The sequence below is a fragment of the Dasypus novemcinctus genome, chromosome 25 (assembly GCF_030445035.2).
Source record: "Dasypus novemcinctus isolate mDasNov1 chromosome 25, mDasNov1.1.hap2, whole genome shotgun sequence".
Taxonomy (NCBI): Eukaryota; Metazoa; Chordata; class Mammalia; order Cingulata; family Dasypodidae; genus Dasypus; species Dasypus novemcinctus.
Genome location: NC_080697.1, coordinates 23,621,145 through 23,647,230, shown reverse-complemented (window position 1 = coordinate 23,647,230; position 26,086 = coordinate 23,621,145). Strand labels below are relative to the sequence as shown.

The window sequence follows — 26,086 nt, the reverse complement described above, 5'->3', positions numbered from 1 at the left end:
ACCCCCTGATTTAGGATCTCAAGATTTAAAATATGCCTCTTTTTACTCTGCCCTTCATTGGCTCCAATTCCTCATCTTGACAAATCATCAGGGAAATCCTAAGGGCCCTTTTCTTCATACATTCTACCTGGATAATTAATTCATTCAACTCTCTGGCTGCAGCCATTGTACCAAATTCATGACTTTCCCACCCATATTTCCAGCTTTGATCTCCTGCCACTGACTCTTCTTCACTGTCTGTTCAAAGTTCTCTCATCCTTGTAGGCTCAGTTCAGGTATTGCCCATTCCAGAAAGCTTCTCCAGTGATTCTTTTTTTTTTTTTTTTTAATTTTATTCATTTTGTAAAAATATTACATTAAAAAAAATGAGGTTCCATTCAACCCCACCACCCTCACCCCACCACTCCCCCACCAGCAACACTCACTCCCTTCATCATGACACATCCATTGCATTTGGTAAGTACATCTCTGGGCATCTCTGCACCTCATGGTCAATGGTCCACATCATAGCCCATACTCTCCCACGTTCCATCCAGTGGGCCCTGGGAGGATTTACAATGTCCGGTGATTGCCCCTGAAGCACCATCCAGGACAACTCCAAGTCCCAAAAATGACTCCACATCTCATCTCTTCCTGCTCTTCCCCATCCCCATCAGCCACCATGGCCACTTTTCCCACTCCAATGTCACCTTTTCTCTTGTGGACCTTGGATTGGTTGTGTCCGTTGCACCTCTATGTCAAGAGGAGGCTCAGATTCCACATGGATACTGGATGCAATCCTCCTGCTTTCAGTTGTAGGCACTCTAAGCTCCATGGTATGGTGGTTGTCCTTATTCAACTCCATCTTAGCTGAGTGGGGTGAGTCCAATAAATCGGAGTGTAGGAGCTGAAGTCTGTTGAGGTTCAGGGCCTGGCTATCATATTGTCAGTCCAGAGATTCAAATCCCCTAAATATATCTTAAACCCCAACACCAACTGCAATTCCAGTAATGTAGCATGAAAGTCTTGTGGAAAGAGATCCCATCTGAGTCCAGTTTCATCACACAGAAACACCAACTCCAAAGAAGGGCCATCTGACATGGCAGTGAACCCCATCTGCCATGACCATAGAACCCGTGGGTCTCTTTAGCCCTCAAAGGAACCAATACCTGGGGTTGTATCTACTTTATCTGTCTCTTAGACTCTGCTCAGGTGTGCATAAGGGCAATCCTTCTGACAACCTCCAGACTCTTTTTTAGAGACTCGTAGCCACATAAACTCATTTCTCCTTTCCATTTCCCCCTTACATTAGGTCAAACAGCATTTTAAAGTTAGGTGATTCTAATTGACGGTGACTGTTTCAGTCTGCTAGGCTGCCAAAAGCAATATACCAGAAATGGGCTGGCCTCTGCAATGGGGACCCATTAGCTTACAAGCTCACAGTTTCAATACTGAGAAAAATGTTCATATCAAGGCCCCATCCGGCTATACTCTGTCCCCAAATCCTGTCTGTCAGCAATCCTGGACTCCTCCATTACATGGCAAGACACAGGGCAGTGTCCACTGCTCCCTGCCTTCTCCTCCGGGCCCCATTGCCCCAGCTTCTGACTTACATAGCCTTCTCTCTCTCTTCATCTGAATTTCAATCTCTTAGGAAGGACTCCTATAAGAAGATGAAGGCCGACCCTGGGCCTCACCTTACTGAAGTAACCTAATCAAAAGCCCTACTCACAATAGGTTTATACCCACATGAATGAATTCGTTTTAAGAACATGATTTTCTGGGCTTCATATAGCTTCAAACCATCACAAAGGCCTATTCTTCCTCTTAAGCCTCTTAGCTGTGGAGCCATTGCCTGTGGTTTAGTTCTTAACTGCACAGACTTGTCAAACTGTGGTCATGATTGGCCTCAAAAACCAAGAAAATGGCTCCCTCAAATGTAGGTTCCAGGCCAACACCCTCAAAAGACAATATTTCAACAAGCCTGATGAATTATTTTTATTTACAAGCACCAAAAGCTAAGAAATCTGCATTTTAACAAGCTTCCAGAGGGATTCTGATGTAAAATGAAATTTTAATAGCAGTTGCCTTGGTGGTTTCATGTGTGTCTCAACTGGTTTGTAAATCCTTTCAGTGCAGGAATTGCTTTTTGTGCTTTGAAGCTGGCCTCTTGTTGAGCATATAATGAGAGGTTTTGGTCGTCAATATCAAGCAGTGGGTGTTAATGGGACCTAAGTGGGTGTCTAAGAGGTGGACTTTAGTACTCACCATCAACTACCTCCACTCTTTGATATGTACACTTGATAATGTCTTCTTCATCTTATATAAAGTACTTGGATAAAGTGCTGTTCAAATGAATCTTCAAAACAAATCCCCTGACCTTTCTATCAATAGGGTTGCTACTCCTAATCCCATTGTATACTGAAAATCTGGAGCAACCACAGCCAGGAACACAAGGATTAAAAAAATTTATTACTCTTTTCATGGAACTTTAAGTCTAGTAGAGAAGAAAGATACATCTCAAATAATTATATCATAATCAAAGCATATAAGAAGTACAGAAGCGCTGGTGAAGTTGGGGGACTTAATATCTAAACTGAGTTTAAAAGAATTAGTAGGAATTAATTCAACCAGGCAGGGAACAGCAAGGCAAGCAGAGTGAATTGCATGTGCAAAAGCAGGGAGATGTAGAGCAGTGGAGTTTGTGGCATATGCAGTGATTTGTTGAAAGAGAGTTGCAGGGAGTGGAGCGCCCTCCCTGGCCTTGAGTATTTGAGTGGGAATACTTGAGTGGGAGGATAGAGGCTCTGTAAGGGAATAAATTTGTGAGAATAGACCTTTTGTTCTTGATGCTGTGGCCACGGCTTCCTGCTTTCTCAACACAGCAGTTTCCGAAGCAGCAATGGCAGCAGCCTGGGTACCTGGTTCTGATGTTCATGCTCATTTTAAGGCAGTGATTTTCAAAGGGTTTTGAGTACAAACCCCAGTAAGAAATACCTTTATATTGTAAGCTAGAACTTGCATACACACATATAAAACTGAAGCAAAATTTACAAAAAATACCTCCATTATCACCTGCAATGTGCTTTAATATTTTGTACTCTATTCTAAATCTAAATATCAATGTCTAAATTTAGATATTTAAGTTTATCTAAAACAAATAAATAAAAGGAAAAAAAGTTGAGGAAGACCCATTGTTTTAGTTTCCTTGTTCCTAAAGCAAATATCCTACAATGGCGTGGCTTAAACTACGGGAACTGATGGGCTCAGGGTTTTGAGGCCAGAAGTCCAAATCAAGGCATCATCATGCTTGCTTCAGGAAGAAAGCATCCTGAAGACTGTCATTCCGGGGCTGACTGCCAGTGATCCTTGGTCTTTGGTTTCTGTGTCACATGGCAGTGCACGTGGCCAATTCTCTTGGCCTTTCTTCTTTTCTGAGTTCCAGGGACTTTCAGCTTTTGGCTGTTCCCTCTGTGCCTTTCTTCTTTGATGTATATATCTGCATTTCATTTCACTTATAAAGGACTCCAGTACTAGGACTAAGACCCATCCTGATTGAGACGGGCAACACCTTAACTGAAGTAACTGCATCAAAAGATCCAATTTACAATGGGTTCACACCCACAGGAAAGAATTAAGTTTAAGAACATGTTTTTCTGGAATACAGAGCTCCAAACCACCACACCCACTAACTTGATTTCACAGTCCAGTGAGTTCCAATTTACAGTTTGAGAAGTAGAGGCTCACATCTTAGCTTGAAATTAGGAGTGAGTCCAAGTCAAAAAGCAGTACAGTGCAATGGTTAAAAGCATGAAATCTGGAAGCTAATCACTGGAATTCAAATCCTTGTTACTACACTAATTATCTGTGACCTTGGATAAGTTACTTAACCTTTCTATACCCCAGTTTCCTCACCCACAAAATGAGATGAGTCCTCAAAGGGTTGTCGTGAAGACTGATAAAAGTAAAATAATATATACACATGAAAGCCCAGAAAATGCCAGGCAGCTCTTAAGTGCTGCCTAAGCATTAGCTGCTCTCATCATCATCAACATCAGCATCACCTCCGATCCCTCTGGTTGTCCCATCTTAAAATGAAGCTAAGCTGCTGTACTACTAATGGAAAAAAGGCAGTATCAAAGGGTTTATTTGCAAAGCTATACAAAAACACGCAGTGTGCAGGACAGAATGGAGATCCTGGTCAGGCAGGCTACCCCACCCCACGCCCCATCCCCCATTTGTAGGGGAGGAGAGCATGGTGGGATTTCTTTCCCAGCCATGGTTCTGGTGAAAGTGACTGCTGGATCTGAGATTGCCCTCTGCTGCTGCTTTCCTCACTCACATTTTGTGACCCACCTAGAATATCAAACCCTAAAAGTAAGGAGAACTTTCTTCTGATTATGCATCTTGGGGACTATATTAGAATGTCCATTGAAAGGATGAGTGGGCTTCTTTCCTCATCAATTCAATGCACTCTATCCAATCCAATAAGGGAAACTACCAGGAAGGGGATACAGAAATAAATAAAACCTTTCAATTATGCCAAAGCCTGGCAGATTCAACCCACCTCTCCCAGTGCATCCGATACTCCTTGGCAAAACTTCGGAACAAAAAAGTGTACCTGCTACCTAATGTGTGGAAGCCAAATTGCAAGAACATTCTGTCCATCACCCAAAGGACAAAGTCAGAAAAAAAAACAACTGGAGACTTAGAGTAAATGTTTCATTTGTCATGATGATCAAAAGATGGATGGTTAAAACACACACACTCAGACCCTGGCACCACAACTCTTCATCCCAGCTGTTACAGGGCGAACACAACTCCCCCGGGTCCCTCCCACCCCCTCCTGCCAGGCTTCTCTTGCCATGTGAATCCACTGCTGCACCCAGGACTCTGCACTGCACCCCGAATTCCTACCGCCCCTTCAAAATGGCGCCCGGCCGCTCAGTGTCCAGGCAGAGACGTGAAGAAGGTAGAGGAGGTGACCGAGTGTGAAGCAGGCAGTGTTGCAGTGTCTGTGAGTTCTTCTCCATCTCCTTCTCCAACCTCTCTCCTTCTCTCCCTCCTCCCACCTCACCACTGTTCCCCAGAAACAAATAGGATGGCTTCACTGGTCAAATCTTTACATGTACAAACACCAAAAAGCAGAGGAAACGCCCCTTGGCCACCCTCCCCCTCCCCCCAAACCCCAGTGCTGGGAGAGCAGCCGGCGGCGCAAGGGCTGCCTCGGGAACTGCGGGAGCTGCTGGAGCTGTCCGGCGGTCCTGGAAACGTCTTTGGCCTCTGGGCTTTTACCTGGAGGCCTCTTCCTTCAGCTCCTTGTTTTTCCGCACCTCCTCCGCGTGCTTGTCCTGGGAAGGAAGGGAGAGACAAGGTGGGTCACACTAGGAGACAAGGGGCCAAAGAACTGGCAGCAAAGCATGACTGCCACCAGAAGTGAAGAGCAGCGTCTGCGAAGGCGGCCTGAGGAGGGGCAGAAGGTTGCAAGCAAGACTGCCAGGAGGCAGGTGAGTGAGGCCAGCTGGTGCGGCCCCAGGAAAGCCCCGCTCAGGGACTTGGACACAACCTCCCCTGCGGGTCCCATCTCACAGTGACCCCAGCACCCGCCAGCAATCCCTCCCTCGCCTGGCCATTTTGGGGTTTGGAGACCATATTGCTTGACTTAATATTTAAGAAGCCACTCAGGGTAGCGTGTACCAGAGGAGCAGGTGGAACCAACAGGCCTCACTGCAAACATCAACCACAAATCACATGCAGCTTGACTGCTGCTTTGGGTTCTTTCCATCTCCTTAGTGAGTTGCTTTTACCCCCTTGGTGAAAGATGAGGGCTCTTGAAGTATGAATTGGCAGAAGTCCAAAGAGTGGACTTCCTTACAAGCATTGTAAGAAAAAAGCATAATCCAGCCCCAAAGACTAGAGATCAGATGTCAAAGGCTCATCAGCTGCGTGACCTTGAGCCAGTCACTTCACCAGTCAGGCCTCAGTTTTCTGGCCTTAAGAGAGGCGTGTATGGGAGCCTCTAGAATTCTGTGATTTTAGTCTCCACCTCTAGAGCCTACAGTCTGCCTTATGTTATTGCTCATTGTGCACAGACCTGGGTCCTCCACTAGACAGTGAGCTCCTCCTGGTCAGGAACCATGTCTTTTTTTTTTTTTTTTTTTTTAAGGAAGTACCAGAGATTAAACCCAGGACCTTGTACATGTAAAGCAGGTGCTCAACCATTGAGCTACACCCACTCCATGGACCGTGTCTTTTTCATCTTTGTGACTTTCAGCTCATATGGCACCTGGCAACTTGTCCAACAACTATTGTCCTTCTCGGACCCTGGCATCAATGCATCCAAACATTAAGAATCAGCCTGGAATAAGCTCATTGAGGCAGCCCAGGTTCCCAGGATATACTTTAAGCTACAAGTCTTTCCTTGGAGAGGCCCTAACACTCCTCATGGCCCTGGAAGCAGGGAGTGGTGTGTCTAGGGCAGTGGTTCTCAAGCTTTGATATATACCAGCATGACCTAGGAAATACGTTATTAAATTGCAGATTCTCAGACATTGTCTCTAGAAACCCTGAGTTAGTAGGTCTAGAGTGGGGTCCTTTACACCAGATGAGTTGGATATAGATCAGCAGTGGATCACACAAATACCAGTATAGAAGGCATGGTGAAAGGGGTCCTTGGCCTAGGACATCAGTGGGTAAGGTTGAGTAGGAGTCAGTGGCCCAGAGGAGTGACACCCACTAAAATATCTGCTTCTGAAGTCTTGCTCCTTTGAGTCTTATTTCATCTATAAAGCTATTACCCCAGGTTGTGAACCTTCACCATCTCTCCACCTCTGAATCTACCTCCTTTCCCCAGTAAGTTCTCTGTGCAGAGCCCTAGAAGTTTTGGGGGCCACTTTTCCTTGGCTTCCAATGTCCTCCTCACTGATAAAAGGCTGGATAGGTGTGGGCTGGTCTTCCTGCAACAGGTATTGAAAGAACCAACTGGAACAGAAGAGCTGAGTTCTAGTCCCAGCTCTGCTGCTTATTAGCTGTATTACCTTCTAGGCAAGTTGTATTACCTTCTTTGACATGATTTCCTCATCTATAAAAAATAGGGTAATATCTGTTCTTCTAATCTCATAAAACTGTTACGAAGATAGGCTTACGAGGAAATAAAAGTGCTTTGCTTTTCTTTCAAATGCCATTTCATGGATCTAGCTGCAATTATTTATTTTCTATTCAAGCCCAGAGCTCATGCCCCATCCTTTCCCAGACCCAGATTTTTTTCTTGAGGAATTTGCTCCAAGTCATCCTTCAAATATTTGGGGAAGCCTGAAGTCAGACTCAAATCACTTCCTTTCCATATGATACTTGGTGGAGGTCTTGCTACCCCTTGAAGAATGAAGCATCAGGGGAGAGGGGCTACCACACACTGCCCAGCTCCAAAGCATATGCAATACTCAGATCCCTTGTGAAGCAAACCAGATCTTTCTAGTAGATGTTGCCAAGGGCCTGAAACTATAGGTAGATGGGCAGGAAGGAGTGGAAACCACGCTGCTCACCATGGGATGAGGCCACCGATCGGGTCCCTGGAGTCACCGCGCAGCAGGCGGCTCCTGGAAATAAAACACAGAGCTGGAGCTCTCCCAGGAGCTGCAGAAGAAACTGGGGCAGCCTTGAGACAGGGGAGAAATGGGGCCAGCATGTTCTCAACAGGATAGACTGTTATTCTGCTGACACGTGGGACCAACCCCAGTTTCTCACATTTCTCATATTTAGGTGACACCCTTTGGTTTATTGACAATAGGCAGCATATTGGAAAGTACTGTCATTCACTTGGACCATGACAACAAGTTTGGGGAGAATCATGCTTCCTGTTCAATGGGCAACTCTGCGTAGCATGCCCTTAGCTTAGTCAGTATCTTTCATTAAATCAAATCAATCCCATTGAAGAATAAAGCCAGGAATTACAACCACTTGCCTATCCCTACTCCCTTGCTTTAGGTAGGTTTTCTCTAGAAGAATAGAGGCATAATCTCCCTAAACAATGAGAATTTTCAATTGTGATACCTGACAAAATGCCCTTCAAGGAATTCCAAAGGTCAGTTCATATTTCTTGCCTATGACCTCTCAAATCATTCCTTGGAACTCTCTGAGGATCCAGCCTAGTGGAAATATTCCCATTCCTGCCTAAGGCTTCTTTCTCCTGAAATGATGTGTAGGTCCATGAATACTTGCCATGAAAGGAAGACGGTGTCCCAGGAGCATCCTCTCTCACCTGGGACCACTTACCTTTTCTTGCAGGCGTTCCAACATGGCAGCAAGATGGGCCTCCCGGTTCTCCTTATTGGATTCCATCTTCTGTGCCAACTTTTCCTTAGCCATCTTGATGAAGTTGTTGTTTTCCTCAATGGCTTTTTGGATCACCTCCCTCTCATGTTCTCGTTTCTCTGCCAGGTGCTTCAGGAGCTCAGCTTCTTGGTACTGGGGGAGCACAAAGGGAGAAAGAGGCCCTTGACAGTGAGCATAGTGGGGTATATTTTTACCATCCTGGCTTAAAAGCTCCTCTTTGAGCCTGGTCTCTGGTGTACTAACAGGAAGCACAGATACTTCCTGGATTCTCCCACCACCTTCTAAATGCCCACAGGTCCTTTTCTCATTCCCATCATTCATTTGTTCATTCATTCATTCACGTATAGTAACATCTTAATACACTGTGCCAAGCACTATTCTAGCACTTTGGGAAAGAGGAAAGTCTAATAAAGAAAAAAAATACATAAATAAATATAACCAAGAGTGGCATATGACATATGCCTTAAGAGGTAGAGAAAAAGTACTTTAAGAATTCAGGAGAGGAGGAGTTTATTTCTCCTTGCAAGATGAAAAAAAGCTTATATAAAGATGGCATCAGAATTTGGCCATGAAGAATCAATAGGAAACACCAGAAGACATGCCAATGGGTTGAAATATGCCACACCATGATTTTCTCTTCCCATCCTTCAATTAAAGAACCTTTTCCTTAAATTTAGCTTTTCCTTAAATCCTTAATTTTTGTCAATATCTTACTCTTGTCACTGCCTATAAGGCCACCTTTTGGTGGCCTGTAGTGGTGCAGTGTCTTATCCCCTAAACTAAACTGTAAGCTGCTAGCGGCCAGAGACTTTTACTTCCCTGTTTCGCTCAGTGGTGCTTCATTCTCTGTTCAGCACATGGGAGCTACTGTCTAAATATTTGTAGTTTGATGGTGACCTCAACCCCAGCTTGGGCGACTGCCATCGTTTCCAATTCCCTCTCTTTCATGCTGGGATGGAGGAAAGAGAGGGCAGCCCTTACCTTCCTTCGTTCTTCAGCAGCTTCTAATTTCTTCTGGATCTCCTCCAGTGATGGGTCTCGCCGTCGGGGCAGGGAGGCATTGAACTCGGGCACACCATCAAAGGAGGGCGGCTTCAGGATGACTTCAAAGGACTGGCCCGAGGTGCATTTGTTCAGCTCAATGACTTCCATGTCAGAAATTACACACCAGTTCAGGTCCACTGTGTCTGCTGCAGAGAGCAGAAAAGGTGCTGCTCACCCCCCATGAAGAATCTGTGGGCACCCATGAAGCATGCACATTCTATGCATGGAAGGTCTGAGGTCCCCAAGGCAAGCCAGTGACCAGAGTTCTGGGTCAGTCCCAATCATTGGTACCTAAGGCCAGTGTGCCCAACCATCTGATGGCTTTGATGGGGCTAATGTATAGTCAAGGTAAGGTTTCAAGGGCCAAGAGGAAGGGTCCCAGGATCTGTGACTACTGGTAATGGCTATAGCAACACTAGCTGCTTTTATTTTTCCTTCCTCACAAGCTTCTTCCCAAGATTGAACTCTTCCTCAAATTGTAATCTTTGATGGCAAACAATAGTGCATTTTATCCACCACCCACCACCCATCCACTCATTGTTCAGCTACCAGTCGGATGGCTCAGACCATTTCACATCTCTCCCCTGAATTCTTCCTACCCTGCTCTCTTCTTTCTCTCCAGTCAGCACTGTCTTTCCGCTGGCTTTGATCTTTTCTCCTACACTGTCTCCCACACCAGCCTAAACAGAAAAAACAATCTCAGGTGATCAGAGCACTTCGATCTCTCATTTCCAGACCAAACCCAACCCTTTCCTTTAACCCCCGGGAATTAGGAGGCAACCTGTTCCCTGAATGCCCCTGCCGGGACCTTGCCATCCAGTGCTCCCTGCCGGGCTCTTGGGGATCTCCCTGTCAGCAGACCCCTGATGGCATCGCCATCTCAGGGACTCCTTGGGTTGCCGCAGGAGGAAGTCCTCTTCCCACCTCTGGGCTCTCTCAGGACATTTCCTGCCCTTCACTGAGAAGACTTGTCTACCTTGGAATGAAGTTATTTACATCAAGTTTTATGTTTTGTTCTAAGTGCTCCCTGAGGGCAGAATGTCTGTCAGATTCATTCTTCACATTCGTGAAGGACCAAGAGCACTTTGACTGTCTAGGCCCTCAGACTGCAGCCTCGGCCCTGCCTTCATCTCTGTGCTTAGACTCTCCCTATCAGCTGTGATGATTTTACTGAATCTGGAGAAGAAAACGTGACATGGGGAAAGTTTCATGAAATTGCGGTATGGAGTACTGTGCCCATGAATACAAGACCAACGACCCCTTCCGCCCTTATCTCCCTAACCGTGGCCTTCTCTTACCTTCGTATTTGTAGTTTGGCTTGTTCAGGGGATCAGCCAGGAAACAGGAGCAGAACAAGGACACCAGGGGAAGTTCTTTCATTTTCTCTTTGTAGGCTGTGGAAACATCCAAGGCACTTGAGGATGGGGCCCCTCCCAGCTTCAGGAGCCAGCCTCTGGGCAGCTTTGGAGTCCCCGGATCCACAGAGGTGCCCACGCTACCCAGACCCACACCTGGACTGGGGATCCAGTCCCCTTTTCCCTGTTTAGTTTTCCTGCTGTGATTCAGACCCACTGCAGTCTACCCATTATAACCTGAGCTCTCCAGAGCACCCAGATGGCCCTGTCTCTCTCCCCAATACATCTTCTCCCCTCATAGTACCAATTCAAAATGCCCCCAGGTAAAGACCTCAAGCACCAGTGCCATCACCCCTCCCTGACCCGCCGGATCAGGCTCTCCATCTCTCCACGCTTGTCCCAAGATGTTCCATTGCTTTTCCTCCAGGATACAGGGAACCCCCTTCCAACTTGCTGACAGTGCTGAGCAGCGCTGCCTGCAGGTGAAGAAGCGGGGGAGGGAGGAAGCATCCTCACCACCATCCCTCTGGGCCCTCGCCCCTTGCTGGGAAGCAAGGTCAGTCGTGAACCTTCTCTGACCTTCCTAGCACAGTAGTCAAAGCCAGAGGGGATGGCTCTCACCAGGGCCGGAGCAGTACCCCCAACACCACCTGTGCTTGGGGAGATTTTGAAAACCAAGAGGCCACGGGTCAGAACTGATGTGTTGGCGTCCAGCCCACCCCTGCCCCGAATCTTTTATTTCACAGCCAGCATGTGTTCCTGCTGGTGCTTCCCCCGCCCTGAGGCCGATGTTCCTTGTTTTATGCCCTGGCATGCTCAGGCACCCTCCCCTCATTTCCTTTTGCAAATTGATAAACAAAATTAACTGCAAAAATAATGGATGTTTATTGCAGAAACTTTAAAATCACAGATAAGCAAAAGGAAGAAAAACTCTACAGTGCCTCCACCCATGTCTAGAGATAACCACTATTAGCACCGGTGTATTTCCTGTCAGCCTTTTCTTTCTCTGCATGTCTAAGTGCATACATGCATGTTCAGAGACAGTGACCCCATGACATCAATGGTTAAAAAACCTACCAGCTAGAGTCATGTTTTCTGGGATCTGGTGTCTGAATCTGGCTGGCAGTCACAGAGTGGTCTGTCACCTGCTCAGGAAGCTGTCAGAAACCTGAGAAAAAGAGGGCATTTTAACCCTGAAATGTTATTCTCATCAGCAAGGTCTTCATGCAACAAGAGAAGGGATCTCAGAAGTGTCAGGCCTTGCCACACCAGTTCTCACCTTCCCAAACTCTGAACCTCGAAGGAGCACACACAAACCCCCTTTCCACATTACCCCTGTCAAGCTCAGTTTCCACACATTAATGATAACTTCATAACTGACTTCCCAGACTTGAGCTCCCAGAGTACACAAACATGGGTTGCCCAAAATTGTGTTGGTCAAAGGGTGTCATCAGTCTCCCTGCCTGGTACAGAGCAAGGGTTAGGGTGAGAGACAAAATCCTAAATCAGAACACCGGAGAGTTTTTCTCAAAATTGTTGGATGTCCTGAATTTATCTCTATATATACATACCCAGACCTTTTCCCAGCCAATTCTGCTATGGGCTGAGAGGGAACTGGTGTCTCTTAAAATGCCTCTTCATCTATACCCCTTGTCACCCTGAGAAGCACTGATCTAAGATCTCCTTGAACCAAAGCAAGCAAACCTGGACTGTGAGAAGAGACAAACATTCAGGAAAAATTCCATTATAATATGGTTAGTGCAAAGCTAGAAATCAGCTTGCACAAGTTATTGAGAGAGCATGGAGAAGGGTCTCAGGCTCAGCCTAAGATCTGGGGAGCAGGAAGAGCCCCCTACTATGAGCAGCACCTGAAATGAAGCTGAAAGGTTAAGACTGAATTAGGCAGGCAACAACTGGGAGGGCACTCAGCAAGGCTATGAAAGTGAGAGAGCTGGTATTTATGGGGCCCTTGAGCTGTTTGATGTTGGATCATAACGTGTGAAGAGAGGGGAGGAGGGAGTGAAAAGAAGAGGCAGGGAGGGAGCAGATCTGAGAGTGTCGGGGAGACTGGAGGTGACAAGGCTCCACTGAAAGTGACCATCCAAGAGAGGGAGGAGTGGTCAGCAGTGAGTGGCCATCGTGAAGCACACTCAATTCTTGACCACCCTCGGTGGTCACTCTGCCAATGGAGAACATCATTAGCCAACATCATCAACAAGGCAAAGGGACTGTGTGACCGACATGGAACCACTAGCCTTCCCACATGAGGCTGTTTTCCCTTTGGGGATTGGGGTCTTCACTGGCTTAGGACTCCAGCTTTGGGACTAGACCAGTGTGTAGTCAAGTACAGGCTTCATCACTCCTCTTAGCTGTCACTAGTTACTTCACCAAGTCACTTCGCCTTGCTTTCCCCATCTAAATTCTGCACAGAGTTGTACAAGTTAAATGAGAAAAGTATATGTACAACAGCCAGCAAAAAGAAGTTGAAGAAACATTAGCTTCTTTTTCTCTGCCTTTTGCGTGCATGTAGCTTCCAGGTGATCATCTCTGGTCCTCACCAAAGCCCTGCAAGGCAGTCCTGTGGTCCCCATTTACAGGGCTTAGAGGGTTTATGTGACTTGCTCTGGGTCACACCGCTTGAGAGTGAGAGCTGCAATTTCGACCCAGATCTAGCTGGGCCTATCAAAGTTCTCCTTTCCCTACAGGGCCCCATGTTCCTGTTGTTGCCTCATTTTCCAGCCAGAGGCCTGCCGTGCCCTTCCCACTGCAGCACAATGGGCCTTCTCTCCTTGGGAGCCAAGTTGATCCTGACAGTACCAGTGAATCCCTGAGCGGGGAGGGCGGGCCTGGGTGCTTGGACGCGACATCCCCTGTCATGAGACTCCTTGCTGCACAGTCTACGCTCATGACCACAGTGACTGACGAATTGACCGGCTGGAGGGAGTGAGCACTTGCCAGGAGAGGCAGCCAGCCTCGAACTTGAACCCAGGTAATGGGTCAGAAGTGGAAGGAGACAGAGAAGGACACCCAAGAAAGAAGGGGGACTTGGGCTTTTTCTGTGGGAGTCAGTACTCGGTGTTAGGGAACACGCCCCTCAGCCTGACCTGGGAATGACAAGAAGACATTACACTCGTGGGGCACCTTATAGATGACAATCCCTTTCAACCACACTATTCCAATTGATATTCATAGGAGTCCGTGCAAGGCTGACAGGACAGGCATCATCTGCTTCAATTTCAAATGAAGAAGCTGGGGCTCAGAGACATTAAGACTCTTGGCTAAGGTCACACAGCTAGTTGTGGTAGATCTAAGTCTAGGTTCCCAGTCTTCTGACTTGTTGGCTCCTCCTTTGTGGTCAATGGAGGGGTCAGATGTAACTACTGATTCCTCTATGGTCTGGGGACTCAGGGAAAGCCAATCTGGCCAGGGGATATTAACATTAAAAACAATGTATTAAGTGCTTTCTTCATGGAAGATAGTATTGCTAGGCTTTCAGGAGTAGGAGGAAGTAGGCAGAGAGGAAAGAAGATCAGAGAGCCAGAGAGGGAATAGGGGGCAGTGTCAAGGCGGGCAGAGGTATGCATAGTCAAAGGATCTGCAACTGAAACTTCTGAGTGTCTCAGGACTGGATTCTGCATAATTAAAAATGTATATCTATAACTAGAAAAAGATCTTGAATAAAAGGGGGAAATGGTAAAGACAAATGAGTTTATATGGCTAAGAGACTTCAAAATGAGTTGGGAGGTCATCAGAGGGGTGGTGTTTATGCACGCCTCAGCAGGAACTCAGAGACAGCCCAGGTAGATACAACCCATATAGTGGTGCTCCTGAGGGTACTGGAGACACCCAGGTCCTATGGTCATGACAGATAGCTCTGGAGTTCAGTGCCTTGCCAGTGAACTACTTTGAAACTATTTGAAATTTGTTCTTCTGTGTGATGGACTCAGATGTGACCTCTACATGCCTCTTCTGTCACTTTTACTGAACCTGTGGTTGGTACTGGGATTGGTGTATGCCCAGGAGACTTGAATCTCTGGACTGTCCATGTGCCATCTGGGCCCTGAGCCTCAGCAGAGTTACACCACCTACTCTCCAGTACATTGGACTTACCCAGGTCAGCTAACAAGGAGGTGAGGATGGCCAGCCACCACACCAGGGAACCAAGAGAGTCTACAACTACAAGCAGGAGAATCCCATCCCTCAGCCATGTGGGATCTAAGCCTCCTCTCAATTTAGAGGTGGAGTGGGCATCGCCATTCCAGGATCCTCAGGATGGAGGGATAAAATATGAACTAGAGTATACTTACTGGTATTCTACTATAGAATAATTGTTACTCTTGCAATGGTAGAAAGTATTTCATTGATGTGGAGATGATGGCCACAGGAGTTGCTGAAGGCAGGGAGCGGGAAAAAGGGGTATGATATGGGGGCATTTTTGGGACTTGGAGTTGTCCACAATGATATTGCAGGGACAGATGCAGGACATTAACAATCCTGCGATAACCCACTGAATGGACTAGGAGAGAGTGAAAACTACAATGTAAACTATAATCCATGCTGTGTAGCAGTGCTCCAAAATGCATTCATCAAATGCAGTGAATGTACAACACTGAAAGAAGTTGTTGATGTGGGAGGAGTAGGGGGTATGAGTAATGGGGTATATGGGAACCTCTTGTTTTTAATGTAACATTTTGTGTGACATATGTATCCTTTGAAAATAATAATAAATTAAAATTTTTTTCAAAATATGTACCTATGGCTTACCTACTACATGACAGACTCCTTCCTTTTATTTATTTATTTGTGAAATATTGGGACCAGAGATTGAAACTGGGACCTTGTAAATGGGAAGCTGGTGTTCAACCACTGAGCCGCATCAGCAACCCTGAGTTGTTTTTTTTCATTTGTTTGCTTGTTTTTGTTTTTGGTCTTTGTTTTTAGCAGACACCGGGATCTGAACCCAGCACCTCCCGCATGGGAAGCAGGCCCTCAACCACTTAAGCCACATCTGCTCCCACCCTTTCCTTTTAATCTTCATAATAACCTTGTGAGATGGGAATTACTGCCCTTATTTTATAGATAAAGAAACTGAAGCTCAGAGAGACTCAGTGACATTTTTGAGGTCACTCACTAAATGAGGCAGTCAGATTCAGACCCATAATTCTTCTACCATATGTCAGCTACCAGTGTTTAGCCATTATGTTTAGCCAACATAATTTGTGTATGTGTACCATTAGGCCCATGGGACCGTTATAAATCCTCATGCCAACAATCAAGTCATTTCTATTGCACTCAAGACCCAAAAGATGTTTCTACCCACGGAACATTCTGAGAAAGGATATGGATGGAAAGGGGACAGGGAAGAAGACAAGAGTCTTACAGAGGACAGAGCAATGAAAAGAGGTCCTAAGCCATTGTATGGTGGCAGCAATGGCAGGGAACTTGACTTTACCCTTAATTCCACTGTGGTGTCAGGGTTTAATGGGGAGGGCCACACCCACCTCCCTAGAATGTAGCCTGGTTGTGTGAAGACTGTAGGCTGTCCTATGGGTTAGACCCAGATGCGATGCAAAGCCCTTGGAAGAGCTAGTTCTGATAACCCTGGAGGGTCCTTCAGAGCCGATCTTAGGCCTCTGTTCTCCCATCGTGCATCATGGTCACCTCCAGCCCAGGCCATTCTCCTCAGAACAGCCAATCCATCCTCAACCCCTAATATGGCCCCAAGGGCTCACGAATCAGACTTAGTCCTGGACACATTGGCCCCACAAGCTTCCACAGTGCTGTGGAGTCTGTGAAATGGCTGGTGACTTGGTCCTGTTGTCATGCCACAACTGAACATGGCCTGCAATGGAGTGGTGCCACCAGGTCCATAGCAGGGCCGACAAGAGAGGCAGGAGTAAGGGGTGCTGTTGTCCAAAGTCAGAGGAGACAGAATGTCAAGAATTCTGGAAGGCAGACCCAAGGTTACAAGACAGTAGAGGTCAGAGTTGACAGGAGCCTATAAGTTCAGGCCCTCAGGAAGGAGAGGCTACCCAAGACTTCAGACTTCAGGGCATCAGACGGCAAAACCCAGGGCCGGGGCAGGCCTCCAGCTCTCTCAGATGCTCCTCACTTGTTTTTTGTTAAGGCAGAAGCCAGTCCTGGGCCTTCAGTCATCTCTAAGGAAGGCCAGGAGATGGACAAGACCCAGCGGTAGCAAAGACCAAAGGGGACCTGACCGGTCAGTTGTGTCCCCGTCACTCAGTCAGTCGCTCCAGGACCAGAGCTTGAGCTCAGAACTCCTGTCCAGTGCTCACACCCAGATATTCTTCATACACACAGATTGGTTGGTCAAGAGGCAGGGCCTCCCTGTGCTGCCAGGGTTTTTTTGTTTGTTTTTTGTTTGTTTGTTTTTTTCTTACACTGCAAACATTTTAAGCAAACATTTTGGAAATTTTTTACTTCAAATCACAAGTTAAATAAATGATTACAATATACAAATAAAATCCAACCAAAAGTAAAACTTGCTTTAAATGTGTCTTGCACCTAGACCAGTGTTTTGTTTGTTTTGTTTTCTTAAAATAGCTCTATTTTTGAGCTGCACAAACACACCTAAGAATTTGATCTTTATTCTACAGTATTTTGGAAATAAAAATACACTCCACCTCAAAGAAATAAAAAGGCTGTACATGATTGTATGTCAAACAAATAGAGGCTGCTAGAACCCTCTGATTAAAAAGGCATCATTAAAAAGGAAAAGAAAAAGCTTGAGATGGTCATTAACCCGCCATGTTTTATGGAAGCAGGATTTTTGACCGAGTAGCTTAGAAGCCAGCAAAACAGGGGTCAGTGTACGGAGTACAAAATGACAAACTTTACACAAATACACTGTTTGTTGCCAGTTATTGATTCAGCATAGCAGATGGTGATAAAAGAGCTCAAGCTTCAGATGGCAAAGGTGAGACTCCTGCTTTATCCCAGATTGTGGAGGAGCTAATTATGCAATTTACATTCTGCATAGAGGATCGAAGTGAGATTCTAAGATGCAATACCCATAATCTTGCAATGGCTTTGAAATGACTTAGCTCTGTGCTGGGGGTGAGGCCAGTGAAGAGGGTTGGGTTTTGTCCCCTATTGAAGAGGACATCGTTGACATTTTTCGAGGAAGGCGAGAGGGAATGATGCTGCTGCTGATAATACCACTTCTCGAGCACCTACTTTGTACCAGGAAAATCACAGACATTATCTCAATTTATACTACAGGGTTCTGTTAGAATGAGGAAATCAAAGCGCGGCAGTTATGTAAATTACAGTCTAGGAAGAGGCTGAGTTGGAATTTGAGTACAGGTGTGTTTAATTCTAAAGCTCATCTCTGTCTTTACGTTATGACACCGGTACAAAAAAATTCATCTGGCAGCTTCAGCTTGGGGAACAGATTAGGAAGGGAAGGCTGGCAGCCAAGTCTAGGCCCAAAAGTGACGGGACCTGTCTTGACTGAGTTATACTTTTGAACTTTGCCTCCCACCCAGCACTGTTTGCCCATTTGCAAACCAATCCATACATTTCCCTGGCTCCAGCATCTAAGGGTCTAAGTATGCAAAAGCAAGTAATCACACATTTTTCTTGATGGATTGAACCATTAGCATAACTGGCAAAATAAGTAAGTGATAACCACACAAAACAGAGATCTAGACCATAGGGGCATAAGGTACAGGAACGAGGACATTTTGATTGGGGTAGGGGTGGCTGTTTGAATCAAGGCTTTGGCTGAAGTGGGATCTCATGGTGGGGTTGGGGGAAAAGTGGACAACCAGTGGATGGCAATGTGTGCGCAGGGCAGCTGGGAGAACATGGGGTCTATAAAGTGAAGAGATCAGAGGCCCCAATTTACCCTAGAACATCAGAATGTCAAGGATGGAGAAAACCACTCACTTGCCAGCCAGTGTTTCTCAACTAGGGGCAATCTCACTCATGGGAATATGTTGGACTTTTTGATTATGACTAGACTGGGGATGTTACAGGTATTTAGTGGGCAGGGGCCAGGTAAGCTAAACATCCTGTGATGTACTCAACGGTCCCACAGAGTGAACACGTGCCCCTTTTAAAACACCAATACCCTCCTCTCTGATGATCAGAGATCCTGGAGGTCACCTGTGAGGTGATGGCAGCAGAAGGATTGGACTCCAGCTCTGGATTCCAGTGTCACTGTGCCCTTCGCCTATACACGGGCCCCTCCCAGTCCCTGTGCAGCAGCCTGGATAAGTGAACAGCCCATGTGGGGGTCAACAAAGCAGGTTCTAATTTAAAAGTTTCAGAAGGGATACCAAAGTAGAAGGTCCTTTTCAGGTGACCATAAATGGTGGCACACAGTCCCAGGCTTTCTGTATTGTAGCTGATGACCAGGGGGCAGACAGACAAGAGTACCAAGCTCTCAGGCGCCACGTGGACATTCACTGGGTGCACTCTAGACCTAAAGCACCTCTAACTACCCATATGGCCAGAGTGAACAAGCATTTTATTTGTCACTGCAAGGAATGCCCAGGTACTGCCATCAGGATGTGTCAAATCCCATGCAGACTATTTTTGAGGGATAAGAAGACAATGCACTCCCAAAGTAGTTTGAATACAGCAGTTCTTTGGCAAGGGTTTAAAAAATAGAGGACCTCCGGCACAGAATCAGGAACTTTATCAGTATGGAAGCAAAAAATCCTGACCCAGGGTCATCTGACCACAAGCAGTACAGGAAGATGGCACTTTAGGCCTGGACACTCTCATTAGTCTTTCTTTTTTTAAATCCAGTTGCTGTTATATATGTATCTGAAATAAGCTGCAAGAGCTAACTTAACTGTCATATTTCTTTGCTTTTGGCTGGAATCATATCATCTCAGTACAGTAACCCTGATTATTTCATGCTGATCAGGAGGATCTTACTTGGGCTAAAATTAAAAAATGAGATAAATGGTCTTTTTGTGAATGTGCTTTTCATTCTTTCCACAATATTTCCTGAGTGTCTCGGTCTGTGCCAAGCCCTCTGCTAGATCCTAGAATAATCATGGGGGTTTGATGATGAAAAAGTGAAATGGGCCCCCTGGGGGAGAATTTGGAGGCACAGAGCCGTGGGGAGTTCGGCAGATGCTCTGCACCTTCTGTATGTTCTTCCACAGTAACAGGAGCCTCATCATAAGGGAAGAAGGAAGAGGCCCAAAGCACACACGGAGGAAGGAGCCAGACAGAGAGAAACTGGGCGACTCAGGAGAATGTTTGATTCACTGACCTTGGGGAACTGGAATGTGTCTAATCAACTCCCTTAACGTTTGCTTCCAAAAGAAGGAGATAGTAGGGACCGCAGGCAAGAGCAAATTCCAGGGTGTAACTAACAGGCTTCAGGAGCATGGCTTTAGTTGTGCTTCTAGGAAATAAGGTGTCACCTGTTGACAAGAGCAAAACTCCGGAGGCTCAGCCTGGGAAGGCCACCATAGCTTTATCTGTTGGGTTGCAATGGCTAGGTTGGGAAGCAAGCCAGGGAAGTAAAACTGACAGCCCAAATTAATCCTCAGGGACGGGACTTTCTGGGCTATTTTTCATTTTCAAATCAATATGTGCAGAAGAATCAACATAACAGAAGTTCAGAAGTGTGGACTTCAATTCAGGGTTGCTGGTAGAGCGAGAGGCACTGAGACCCCTGATCCCAGGCCCTGGGTGCTAGTGGGAGGTAGAAGCCCAGGGTCAGATGCATTCAAAACAAGCCTTTGTGGTCTTACTCCCCATAACCACAAAAGCGCACATTTTATAGTGCTTTACAGTGCACTAAACACTTTCAAATGCATCACTTTTCTCATATATATGTTTTAATTACAAACCTAACACCCTATTTCAGAAAAGCTATGGGACTGAGAAATGAAAAGAAATCCCTGCAGTTTTGCTCCTTTAATGCTCTTGGCATTTCCTTCTAGTTTGTTGGTTTTTTCACCCTACACCTATTATTTTAACATCCTTGTAACAGAGTATATACATTTTATCATTTCATTCTCTCCAAATCCTATGAAATAGATATTTTTATACCCATTTTACAAATAATCAATTCAGGTAACTCAACTGATCTGCTCAAGTAGAAAGTGGTAAAGATGGGATTTAAACCAGAGAGTTCTTATATCAAAGCACGTGCTGTTTCCAATAAGTCTCCATGCTACTTCCTCATATCCAAGGTCATCCATAAATGTAAGCAAGATGGGCAGTTGCCTACAGCAAGTGGTTGAAGGGTGCACAAAGGCTTGCCCGGCCCAAATCTGCCTCTGGCCCATGGTGAGCCTCACTGCTTAATGCTTACCATTGAGCTTTGCTTTGGCTCAGCCATTGCCTCAGAAAGCCCCATTAAAATGTGCAGACATGACTTGTCACGTGTGGTAAGTTAAATCATTTTCCTATCAGCAGAGATCAAGCGAGAGAGCTTGTAGGCACTTCCAGGGTGTGGAGCTTTCTGCCCATTCTGCAGTCCCATGGATGGAAAGAGCCCTGGGGGTCTCAAATGTTTCCATCGCCCACCCTTTTGTGGATGAGACACAGAGGGTCCAAGGAGTCCATTGCCTTGCTCAAGGTTTAATAGAGCCAGGCTTCCAGACCATATTTAGCTAGAAGACCGTCTTATTTTTTGCAATATGGCCCATTTTCTTTGTTCATTCTTTTCCAATGCTTTGAAAGTTTTATATCTAATTTTTAAAGTTAAAATCATATATATCTATATCCTACTACATTAAGAATAAGACAGTGGCTAATGATTTTCTTTGTGTGGGATGAGAGATTTAGCATAATTTTACTTCCTCTCTCTACAAACCCAGTTTTGTCAGAATGTTCCAGATTTTCAATTCTGGGTTATCATTCTTGACTTTTTTTAAGAACCTACCATATGTACTATGCTAGGTACTGGACTTCCAGTGATGAATATAACAGTCGTATTTCTTAGCCTCAAGACTTGATATTTGCATTCAGCTTTATAACTATTCATTACAATTTGATAATAACTCTAAATTATAGTGTTTTCTTTGTTCACAACCATTATTTATACCACATCTTTATTGCATTTGAGTAATTTAATTTTTTTTATTATTATTGACTTTTTTTTTTTTTTTTGGTTAACTAGAGTACTTCTTGGACCACCACCACAGCATCTTTCACCCTGGAATGTGAGCACAGCTCCTTTCTCTGGGATTCACATTGCTGGTTTGTCTTCTGATTTCTCAGTTGCCTGAGCTCTGTCCTAATCACACTTACCACCCTCAGGCCCCAGCGGAGGCCCCCTCTAACCTGTTCTGTTCATTTGCCTCCCACAGCGCACCTCTGACAGCAGGAAAGGACCTCAAAAGAGCGAGACATACAACTATTGATTTTAACTTACAAAAAAGACCAGTGAACTTCACGATGAAGGGTGGGTGTGAGAAGTAGGGTCTGTATGTGTATGTGTGTGCGTGTCCTCCTGTTTTTCCACTGGGACTAGAAATGTAAAAGCCTCAAAAAATGATTTCAAAAAAATGACCAAGGGGTGGGATGGGGCAGGGAGCTACTGGAAACCTGTACTTTCAGTATGAATTGTATTTTCAGTATAATTGCTCTAATTCATTTGAAAAACAAAGCAAAAACTTTTTAATGGTAAAGCAGTGGTTTGTTGTTGTTGTTGTTGTTGTTTTGTCTCCACCCCTCCCCTCAATGATAATCAGAAAAAGTAACCTCAGACTGTTACATTTCTAAATTAAGCAAATGATCATGAAATAAGCAAAACAAATTATACATGATGCATATTTATTTCCTGAGCTAAAAAAAAAAAAAGGTTTTGGAGAATGGATGTAATTCACGTGACTGAGCACCTGCTTCCCCTGTATGAAGTCCTGGGATTGATCCCTGGTACCTCCCAAAAATACGCTAACAAAAAAATCAACTCTCATTAGGGAGCAAATGTAGTTCAGTGGATGAGCACCTGCTCCCCATGTATGAGGTCCTGGGATCAATCCCCAGTACCTGCTAAAAATTTTTTTAAAAAAATTTTAATTAGAAAAGTAAAGTAAAAATAAAGGACATTATGAAAATTTCATTTCGCCTATTTTGTATTTTCCCCCAAAATTTCTATCCCTGCCAAAAAGGTCCCATTTCTCCTCACTCAAGACTTCAAAATCTCTGGCGATTCTATCTCTCCATATGAGAATCTCCAGATAAGTAGGAAATAATATGAAGATATCAATGGGAATTAGGGGAGAGGGACTTAGAGGTCTTGAAAAAATAAGCCTTTCTTTGGTTATGATTTTATTTTTAAACATCTGATAGTTTAGAATCAATAATACAAAAGATCTCAATTTTTCCACTCTTTGTGTTTGGATTAATGTAGATACCAGCTCTTTTCATTTATCTCTACCTTTGCCCTGTATCTATCTTCCCTGTTCCACTACCTCACTCTTTGGATCCCAGTTTTTCAATCTTTTTGCTCTATTTTAAATTTTATCAATCTGCCCACTTTCTCCTATTGGTCAAATGTGGGTAAAATGGCCTAGTCAAATGAGAGAGGACCGCTAACCTCGCTTGGCCTAGGATTTCTTTTTATTGAGACAAAACGGAATCTAAATATTAAGCACCCATCCAGGTAAAAATACAAACCACTGCCACTTCCCCATCACCAATGAATGTCGCTCAACAATCTGCTCAGGATAGACAATATCCAACAAAGCTTCCCAGTCTTTGATGGGTCCCTTAGAACAAATATCTCTTTAAAGAAACAGAGTATTCCATTTAAAACAATATTTAGATTCAATTTTACCTTTTGGGCAAGTATTTTGCTTCTGGTACTTGGGACACCTTTGAATGAGATGGTTCTCCTAGCAAGGAGTTCATAGTCCAGTAAGAGTTCTCTAAGGGTTATAGTTTTAGAGTTTGAAGACGTAGACTTAGTCCAATGTTTCTCCAACTCTTTTGGCGGGTACCCACCATAAAAGATAAATTAAAATAAAATAAAATTTAAAATGTGGGATACAGCATGAATATGGCATGATATTGACACACATATATACATGGTTATTGATCAATCACACATATACATATGTACATACACATAAATATATACCTAGATTCAAATATATAACTAAAAATGGTACAGAAAGTATTATTTATCCTACTATATGCTCTGACTTTTGCTACTCTATTTCATCCCATTTTTTTTTTTTTTTTAAATACCATTTACAACCCATAAAATTGGTTTCACAATCCACTAATGGGTTTCAATTTTGGTTTGAAAAACAGTAATCTAGAATAATCTCCAACCCAATGCAGAAACCCCTTCTGTACATTCCTGTTGGGTGGTCACCCAACTTCTGCCTTTATTGAGAGGAAACACAGTCTCCTTATGGCAGCTCCAAGGTGGACCTAACGAGCAGTTGAAGATCTTCACTCACTCCAAGCCTGTTCCACAGTGGCCTGGGGGAAGCAGGGGACCCCAGGAGGGGTGGAACCAGCTGACAGGTGCTCAGTAGCTGGTGTCAAGAGGGCTTCACAGAGGGGTGAAAGCACAGTTCCTAGCAGAAAAGTGGGGGACTTGCGGGGAGCTGTGGAGAGAGGTGGTTGGCTGGCTCTGGGGATTAGGACAGAATTGCTGGGACATTCTGGCTTCCCTCAGTGGAAGCTCCTGATCAGACCTTTCCCCTCCTGCCTCCCGGTGCTCCCGCACTGAGCGCTTCTTCCTCTAACTGATGATCTCATTCCCCCTGGCACCCTGACTCCCAGCCTGTGGCAGAGGTTTCCTCTCCCCACCCCACCCCCACAGGGGGCCTCAGCCTCCAGTTGAAGCAGATTCCCCCACATTCCTCTCAACCTCCCCACCTGTCCCCGAAGATTCCAGCAGATCCTCTCTGGCCATCCCCGCCCAGTATTCTTTTGGTCTTGAGACATGGGGGTACCCCTGCCTGAGATGGACAAGAGCTGCCTGAGTATTTCTGAGCCCCCAAAGGGTGCTGGAGATCCGCCCTTTTTCTGGACAATGAGCCTCCTCCATACCTGATTGTATCTTCCTGGGAGAAATAAAACAAAGAGAGCACCGCCACGTGGGGACAGAGGTGGCTGGACATCAAATCCCTGAGTCCCCGGGATGAGAAAACGACAATGCCTAAACTCCTGGTGAGGGAAGGCGGGGGCCTGGCGTCAGCCACAGTCGGGGATCAGGGTGTGGCAGCTCTGTGGTCCTGCAGTTTCCAGCTTTAGAGCCAGGCAGCCCTGCCCAGGTAGGAGCAGGTTGACCTCAGGGTGGGGCGGGGCGAGGGAGAGGCAGTGATCGCCCTGTATCCCCAAACCAAAAGAAAAAGTAATCTAGTGCAGAGATAGAGGAGAAAGAATAGAGGGTGGTAAAAATGGGAATGGGAGACAAGCAAAGCTGTGGCTAGAGAAGAAAATGTAAAACACAGGGCAGCTCCTAGGATGAAAGAGGTATGGGGGCCAGAGCCAGCGCCAGGGGACGCCAGACCCTGAACAAAACCTTTCTCCCTTTACAAGAAGACATTTTTATGCAGAAATTATCCACCATGGACAGGTGACCCCAAAGAAATCCTAGCAATTCCCACCCAACCTCTGTGTTCAGAGCTCTGGAATAAAAGAAATGCCCGTTGTCCACCCTCGCCCCTCTGTTGAGTGCCAGGCTTCCTGCCTCATCCTCTTTTCCCCAAGATTTGACAAAGTTTAATTGATTGAGTGAAACCAAAGGCAATATAATAGGGGCACTCAGTTTCTCAGCTCCCTGACTTTCCCTCGCTGCTGCAGCTCTGTATTTTCTTTCCTCTTTTTGCTGAAAAGCCTTAAATAATTTGCATTGCATTTCTACTTACCTGCAGTCCAGTTAGAAGCGAGCTGCTCTCTTCCTCACTCTCTCAATTAGTGGTACCCTGGGCTTCTCTCAACATCAGCACCACTGCACGGCTCTCGCCATGACATCATCTCCAAGCTCTGTGATTGGCCAACAGAGGGTTGCTTGGCAATTGGACAGTCTCCTCTGGTGGAGCAGGGATTGCCTGAGTGAGTAACTCTTAGCAGGCCAGGGAGTGAAAAGATGATGTCAGACAAAGAGGCTGCTTTTCTCTGCTGTCTGTGGAGCTGGGAAAACAGAGGGTGACGGTAGGGATGAAGAAGGAATGAGGGAGCAGTAGGGAAAAGTGGGGGTGGAGGCACAGCTGGCAAGCTGAGCCACCCAGAGAGAGCACCTGGAGAGGGGGACTGTTGAGTGATTTAGAGAATCTTTAGCTTTTTCAGATCTGGGGGTGGGAAAATATGGAATCTAGAGAAGAAATAAGAACGAACAGATGAAGCCTAAAAAAAGCTTCACGGAGGGCTTGGCGCCTGGGTCCCAGCCCCTGTCAGACGGGCTGGTGGGTTTGAAC

At 45.5% G+C, this 26,086-nt stretch overlaps 1 protein-coding gene across 4 annotated transcripts; it reads right to left on the bottom strand.

Annotated features, from left to right (window-relative positions):
* Positions 1-2,430: 2,430 nt before the first annotated feature.
* Positions 2,431-25,819, bottom strand: STMN4 (stathmin 4). 4 transcript variants are annotated; one of them, XM_004460822.4, is made up of 8 exons: positions 25,538-25,621; positions 11,787-11,877; positions 10,653-10,748; positions 9,954-10,034; positions 9,292-9,500; positions 8,251-8,442; positions 7,521-7,574; positions 2,431-5,330 (listed from the first exon to the last, which is right to left on the bottom strand). In XM_004460822.4, the coding sequence occupies exons 2-7, from the start codon at positions 11,797-11,799 to the stop codon at positions 7,554-7,556; spliced, it is 612 nt and encodes a 203-aa protein (XP_004460879.1). In that variant the 5' UTR covers positions 11,800-11,877; positions 25,538-25,621; the 3' UTR covers positions 2,431-5,330; positions 7,521-7,553. The 4 variants fall into 4 exon arrangements, with proteins under 4 accessions (XP_004460879.1, XP_004460878.1, XP_004460881.1 ...); XM_004460821.3 differs by lacking the exon at positions 7,521-7,574 and having other exon boundaries at positions 25,538-25,819; XM_004460824.5 differs by lacking the exon at positions 9,954-10,034 and having other exon boundaries at positions 25,538-25,654.
* Positions 25,820-26,086: the final 267 nt, after the last annotated feature.

Bases quoted from the DNA above. Each gene is read 5' to 3' on its own strand.
- STMN4 (XM_004460821.3), bottom strand. The intron at 10,035-10,652 runs GTAAGAGAAGGC...TTTTCTGTTTAG, and splicing joins GCCAAACTACAAATACGAAG to GCTGGTGTGGGAGACAGTGT. The intron at 9,501-9,953 runs GTAGGAAGAATT...TGCTCTCTGCAG, and splicing joins GAGAGAAAGAAGAGAGCAGG to CAGACACAGTGGACCTGAAC.